This window comes from Lotus japonicus, chromosome 6, assembly GCF_012489685.1.
Source record: "Lotus japonicus ecotype B-129 chromosome 6, LjGifu_v1.2".
Classification (NCBI taxonomy): domain Eukaryota; kingdom Viridiplantae; phylum Streptophyta; class Magnoliopsida; order Fabales; family Fabaceae; genus Lotus; species Lotus japonicus.
Window position 1 is genome coordinate 19477166 of NC_080046.1, and position 6833 is coordinate 19483998.

General features: G+C 41.5%; 1 protein-coding gene across 1 annotated transcript; it reads right to left on the minus strand.

Moving 5' to 3' along the window:
- Window positions 1-2690: 2690 nt before the first annotated feature.
- On the minus strand, window positions 2691-5276 carry LOC130725052 (uncharacterized). Its single transcript, XM_057576312.1, has 3 exons — window positions 4906-5276; window positions 3642-4415; window positions 2691-3420 (listed from the first exon to the last, which is right to left on the minus strand). Exons 1-3 carry the CDS (start codon window positions 5274-5276, stop codon window positions 2691-2693), a joined length of 1875 nt encoding a protein of 624 aa, XP_057432295.1.
- Between the last annotated feature and the right edge of the window lie 1557 nt (window positions 5277-6833).

The window sequence follows — 6833 nt, forward strand, 5'->3', positions numbered from 1 at the left end:
CAAAGATTCTGTATAGTTTAAACTCAATCAACTACTTTGGAATCATAAGGCCTTTGTGAATACAACTCAGTCAAATTTTTCATTTTTTGACTTAGTTATTCATGGAAATCAAAGTCACAATATTTGATTTCACTAATATGCTCGCGTGGAGACTTGTGCTTAGTTTGGACAAGCTTAAATCCAATTTAAGGATGTGCTTATGAATTCGTGGTCAAATGCTCTTATTTTAAGAGACTTACTCTTTCTCAATTGTCTGACGTCGCCCAATTGATAGACCTTAGTTGATACGTTTCCGCTATAGGAAAAAAATAAAATGTTACGCCCTTGAACATTTTTTTTAAAAGGTTATGCCTCGTTAAAAACTCTCCCGCCTGGGGTAGAGAAAAGAGTGCATACCTGTTTATTCATTAATACGTGATGCCTCGTTAAAAACTCTCATTTTCAGGTAGAGAAAAGAGCACATCAAACTTAGTCTTACACAACAAACATAATCCTAAACAACATGGAGAACCAACATAATCTGTCACACACACAACTGAAACAACGAACGTAGTCTTCAACATACACAAACTGAAACAAACTGTACAAACATAAAGCAAACTGGACGAACATCTTCCACTTCAACTGTAATAGTAGCGGAGATGCTGTGCGTTCCAAGCCCTCGGTATCCTTCGCCCAGACAATTCTTCCAAATGGTACGCCCCTTGTCCCAACTCCCTTCGAATTCGATAAGGTCCTTCCCAATTTGGTGACAACTTTGAATCGTCTGGTCCTCTTGTCTTTCTTCTCAGCACCAAATCACCTGCTTCCATCTGTCTTGGAACCACCCTTGTATTGTATCGCCTTTCTGATCTTTGCTTTACCACTGCTTGTCTCAAACGAACCTCTGCCTGAGTCTCATCAGCCAAATTCAAATCAACAAGTCTATTCATATCGTTATGTTCCTCATTATAAGTTGCCACCCTGAATGTTACATCCTGAACTTCAACTGGAATCATAGCATCAACCCCATAAGTTAACTTGAAAGGTGTCTCGCCCGTTGTGGATTGTGGAGTCGTATTCTATGCCCAAATAACAGTAATCAATTCATCTGCCCATAATCCTTTTGCTTCGCCCAAACGCTTTTTTACTCCATTCAAAATCACTTTATTTGCGGACTCTACCTGCCCATTTGATTGTGAATGCTCCACCGAAGCGAAACGCATTTCAATACCCATTTCTGCACAAAAAATTTTCACACTTCTGCTAGTAAACTGTGTCCCATTGTCTGAAATGATTGTGGCTGGAACACCAAACCTACAAATTAACTTCCTCCAGTAAAACTTTTTAACTTTTTCTACTGTTATCTTCGCCATTGATTCCGCCTCGATCCACTTAGTAAAATAATCCACTGCCACTAAGACGAAGTTAACTTGTGAACCTGCTAGAGTAAAAGGTCCCAAGATATCCACACCCCACATTGCAAATGGCCATGATGAACTCATTGAACTCAACGTCTCCGGCGATGCCCTATGCAAATCTGCATACATCTGACACTTTACACACTTTTTTGCATATTCCATACAATCCGACCTCAGTGTTGGCCAGTAAAACTCTGCTCTTAAGACTTTTGCTGCTAAAGATCTTCCACCGACCTGACTTGCACACACTCCTTCATGCACTTCAAACATAATTCTGTCAGCCTCTTCTTTGGAAACGCACCTCAACAGTGGAACTCCTACTCCCCTTCTGTACAATTGATCACCCAACAGGGTGTAGTGGCTTGCCTCTCGAATCTGATCCTTAGTAAATAAAAGCAAATCATCTCCTTCTGCCTCTAAACACAGCTTGATTTGACCCATCCAGTCTTGATCTATCACCATCGGAATTGCCATAACCTCCTCATTTTCAATGTTGGGACTGTTTAAAACTTCCTGAATCACTGACTTGTTGTTCCCTGGTTTCTTGGTACTTTCTAACTTTGACAAAATGTCAGCCCTCGTGTTCTCTTCTCTTGGAACATGGTTGATCTGCACTTTCGCCACCTGCTTCATCAAATTTTGAGCCTTCACCAAGTATTTGGATAACTGTGCATCATTCGCCTGATATTCTCCCTGAATTTGTCTTGACACTATTTGTGAATCTGTCTTGATCCTGATGCTTTGTACGCCCATTTCGATCGCCAATCTCAGTCCTGCAATTATAGCCTCATACTCTGCCTGGTTATCGTTGGCTTTAAAATCAAACTTCAATGACTGTTCAATTGTTACGCCTCCTGGTCCTTCTAAAATCACTCCAGCTCCACTACCCTTAATATTGGATGAACCATCAATTGATAAACTCCATTCACCTGACTCTTCACTTTTCTCGTCTGGAGACATTTCATTAACAAAATCAATCAAAGTTTGTGCTTTAACCTGTCCTTTCTTCTCAAATGAAATTCCAAACTCAGACAATTCAACAGCCCATGAAACCATCCTTCCTGCTAAGTCAGGCTTTTGTAACACTTGGCGAAGAGGCAAGTCAGTTTTGACTACCACTGGAAAGCCTTGAAAATAAGGTCTTAACTTCCTGGCGGATATAATCAAGGCCAAAGCAGCATTTTCTATTTTTTGGTATCTCAATTCTGCCCCTTGGAGTGCGTGATTCACAAATATATGATCCTCAAATCATCCTTAAGTTCTTGCAATAAAACTGAGCTAACAGCGCTATCAGATATTGAAATAAATATTGACAGTGAAGGGCACTGGCTTTGATAAGATTGGTGGTTTTGATAAGTGCTCCTTCAAACTTTGAAACGCCACTTCACACTCCTCTGTCCATTGGAACGCCTTGTTTTTCCTCAAACACTGGAAGAATGGAGCTGATTTATTTCCAAAACATGGTAAGAATCTCGCCAGGGCTGCAATTCTTCCCATCAACTTTTGCACATCTTTCACTGAGGTGGGACTCTGCATTTCAATAATAGCTTTGCATTTATCAGGATTTGCTTCAATTCCCCTTCTTGTGATCATAAAACCCAGAAACATTCCACTCTGAATCCCAAACGAGCACTTCTCTGGATTAAGTCTCATATTATGTTTTCTGAGCTCCCCAAAAGCCTCTCTCAAATCTGAACAATGCGTTAACATTTCATCTGATTTTACCACCATGTCATCAACATAAATTTCCATGTTTCGCCCCACCTGTTTATCAAAAACTTTGTCCATCAACCTTTGATAAGTTGCTCCTGCATTTTTGAGCCCAAATGGCATGGTTTGATAGCAGTAGTTCGCCTGATTCGTCATGAAAGCTGTTTTCTCCTCATCCGGTCCATACATTCTGATTTGATGGTATCCAGAATATGCATCCATAAGGCTGAGCATTCCAAATCCAGACGCCCTATCCACGAGTTTGTCAATATTTGGCAAAGGATAAGAATCCTTCGGGCAATGCTTAAATCTGTATAATCAGTTCACATTCTCCACTTTCCATTAGCCTTTTTCACCATAACGACATTCGCCAACCACGTTGGATACTTTACTTCTCTGATAAATCCAGCTTCCAATAACTTGTTAGTTTCTACCCTTACAACTTATGCTTTCTCTTCGCCTATCTTTCTTTTAAACTGAACAATTGGCTTTGCTCCTGGATTTAAGGCTAACTTATGACAAATAAATTACGGATCAATTCCAGGAAGGTCTTTCGCACTCCATGCAAAAAAATCCATGTTCTCATCCAAAAGTTTGACCAGCCTGTCTTGCTGACTTGCTGATAAACTCGTGCCAACTTTTAAATTCCTTTCACCAATTGCCACTACTTTGGTTTCCTCTTCGGACGTCATCTTGCTTTCTATAAATCCATCATGGGGATCCAAACTTGCTTCGGCTTGATTCATTTCAATCTCATAAACCCGATGTCCCTCTTTCACAGCTTTCTTTCCCATATGACCATACTGTTTGAAGCTTTCAGAGTAACATTTTCTGGCCACGATTTGGTCAGCCATTAAGACTCCAACTCCTCCCTTGCTCAACGGATACTTGACTGTTAAATGTCTGGTAGAAATGATCGCCCCCAATCTATTCAATGAAGGTCTCCCAATAAGCACATTGTATGGTGAAGTACATTTTACCACTAGAAACTTAATAACAAATGTCTCCACATTTTTTCCTTCTCCGAAAATAGTGCTCAACTCCACATAACCTCTGACAAACACCTTTTCGCCAGAAAAACCCACCAAAGATTCATCATAAGGTTGCAAATCGGATTCTGTCAGCCCCAATTTTTCAAAAGCATCTCCATAAATTAAATCCGCTGAACTCCCTTGATCCAACAGTACCCTCTCAATTTCATGTTCAGCGATCGTCAGCATCACTACAATTGGATCGTCCTCATGAGGCTGAACTCCCTCAAAATCTCGCACAGTAAAAGTAATATCTGGCTGGTTGGTTGCCCAACTTCCCCAATCATTAGAATAAACAGCATTGATTGAATGAACATACCTCTTTCGAGCTGAATTAGTTATTCAACCACCTCGGAATCCACCAAAGATAGAATGAATTCGTCCCTTCGCTTTCCCCTCTGATTGTCTGTTTTGACCATCACTCTCCACTTCCTTTCCATCTTTTGTTCGCTTTGTTGAAGTTCCTGCCTCATCTGAATTGTTTCGCCCTTCAAGTTGTTTCATACATCCAACCTTCACCAATTTATCTCTCTTTCTTCAAAGTAAAACAATCATCAGTATTGTGTCCCGAAATCCTATGATATTCACACCACTTCGTCTTATCCACATAACCTGTTGACGGCTTTGGTTGCCGAGGAAAACGGATAACGTTCGCCTCCAAACACGTGTGCAAAGCATCGGTTAAATTAACCGCCAAAGGTGCAACACTATCATTTTGATTCCGAGTCCACGTCATCGAATGCCCTGGCCCACGCACTCCATACGGTTGAGCACGATTCTTGAAATGAGAACGGTTATCAAATCGACTGTCATAACGGTTTCGATTATTATATCCTATATCTCCACGTTCAGTCCATCCCTTCGAATGTTGATCCGTAACCGCTCCCTTCTTCGCCTCAAACTGCTGTTTTTGCCCCGTAACCGCTGCATTTGGGCGGTTGTTTTTGATCCGGTCGCTCTGCTCCTCCCTGATGTACCCTTGCACTCTTTCACGTAAATGCGCCATTGTCTCCACAGGTTTCCTACTTAAATTGTTGTTTAAGCCTCCAGGCTTCAAACCCAATTCAAAAGCTGCAATGCAGATTTCCGGCATCTTATCCTCTAAATGAACAGATAATTGGTTGAATTGCCCCATGTAAGACTGCAAAGTCTCATTTGGTCCCTAACGAACATTGAATAATGTCGTTGGAGTCACCTTTTGAGCACGACTGGTTGAAAATTGAGACAAGAACTTTGTTGATAACTCCGTGAAATTGACAATTGACCTTGAAGGAAAAGTTGTAAACCAAATCATTGCTGACTTCTTGAAAGTTGATGGAAGCATTTTGCACTTCAACGCGTCTGATGTGCCTACAATAACCATTTTTGTGTTAAAATACACTAAATGGTCCTTTGGATCCGTGTCGCCGTAATAAGAATCAAGCTTTAGCGTCTTCAAATTATCTGGGACGGCGGTGTTTGCTATTTCCTCTGTGAAAGGTTGGAAATCCACCACCGTCTCAGCCATTCGTCGATCGCCCTCTCGTAACCCCTGAGTCTGATTGAGATCAGTAAGTTGATTTTGTAACTGTTGATTGTGTTGACGAAGATCATTGAGATCATCCATGATCCACCGAAGAATATCGGGAGGAACATTATCTTGTTGGACATGATTCCTCTCTCCGTTCGCCCCGGATCGAGTCACCATTGCAGTGAAAAATGAAGCCTAAGAAAGTATCCTTCTGCCCCATAGTGGGCGCCAATGTTCCGGTATAGAACTAACTGCTTGGAGCTAACCAATTGAGAGCAAGCGAGAGATGAACAAGTAAATGAAAAATGCGTAAAATGATAGGTCCCTACCGCTTGGGTGGTGCCTGTTATTTATAACTTGGGTTTTGGTCCGAACGAACCATGGGTTGCCCGGCCCATTAAGTATATAAAATGATCAGCCCAAATGTCTTATGAATTGGTACGCCTATATCAGACCAATATCACATCGATCTCAATAGGCATAAGACATCGCACAATCTCATTTTCCTAATGGATAATAATATTCTCCTACGACTTCACGTAACACTCTTTCTCACGTATCTTGCACCCATTCTCCCTTATTTATTCACTTTCCACTTGCACACACTCTCCTTCAATTCTCTCTTCCTCAACCTCGCAGCTCTCAACCTTCTTTTTCAGAAAATCCTCTATCTTCTTCACTCGCCCTCTTCAAACCTCTTCACTAGCTGTCAGGAATATTCGCACGCCAATGTGGATTGATCTGGAATAGTTACTTAACATGAACGTTTCTAGTGCTGAGGAAATCTTTGCTTCCACCCTCACTTGCATCGATGGTGCTGCTGAAAATACCTCTACCCAACTCTGCTTTCATAGTACTAGGGAGGATGGTTCTTAGGAACCGTTCTTGACTATGTCCTCTCCTTCAACATGGAGCATCTTTCCATGTTCCTCCTTAACCCCTGCAAAGGAGCCAAATACTCTTCAATCTGGCGGTTCGACTTTGACCCCAAAGAAATTTGCCAAGTTATCTACCAGAAGAACGACAGTCGTCCCGAGGAAGCATCTCAAGTGCACTACTCCTCCCTACTACGCGAGTCATTCACTTGCTGATTGTGAATGTGGCTCGGAGAGTAGGGAGGAGAGAGTTCACTTGAAATGCTTCAATGGTGGAATGAAATTTTCGCCACATATAACTTGACAA

Coding starts and splice junctions, on each gene's coding strand:
- LOC130725052 (XM_057576312.1), bottom strand. CDS start 5,276: ATGGGGCAATTCAACCAATTATCTGTTCATTTAGAGGATAAGATGCCG. Junction 4,416..4,905: donor TTCAAGAATCGTGCTCAACC/GTATGGAGTGCG, acceptor TGATTGGGGAAG/TTGGGCAACCAACCAGCCAG. Junction 3,421..3,641: donor GACCTTCCTGGAATTGATCC/GTAATTTATTTG, acceptor CTGATTATACAG/ATTTAAGCATTGCCCGAAGG.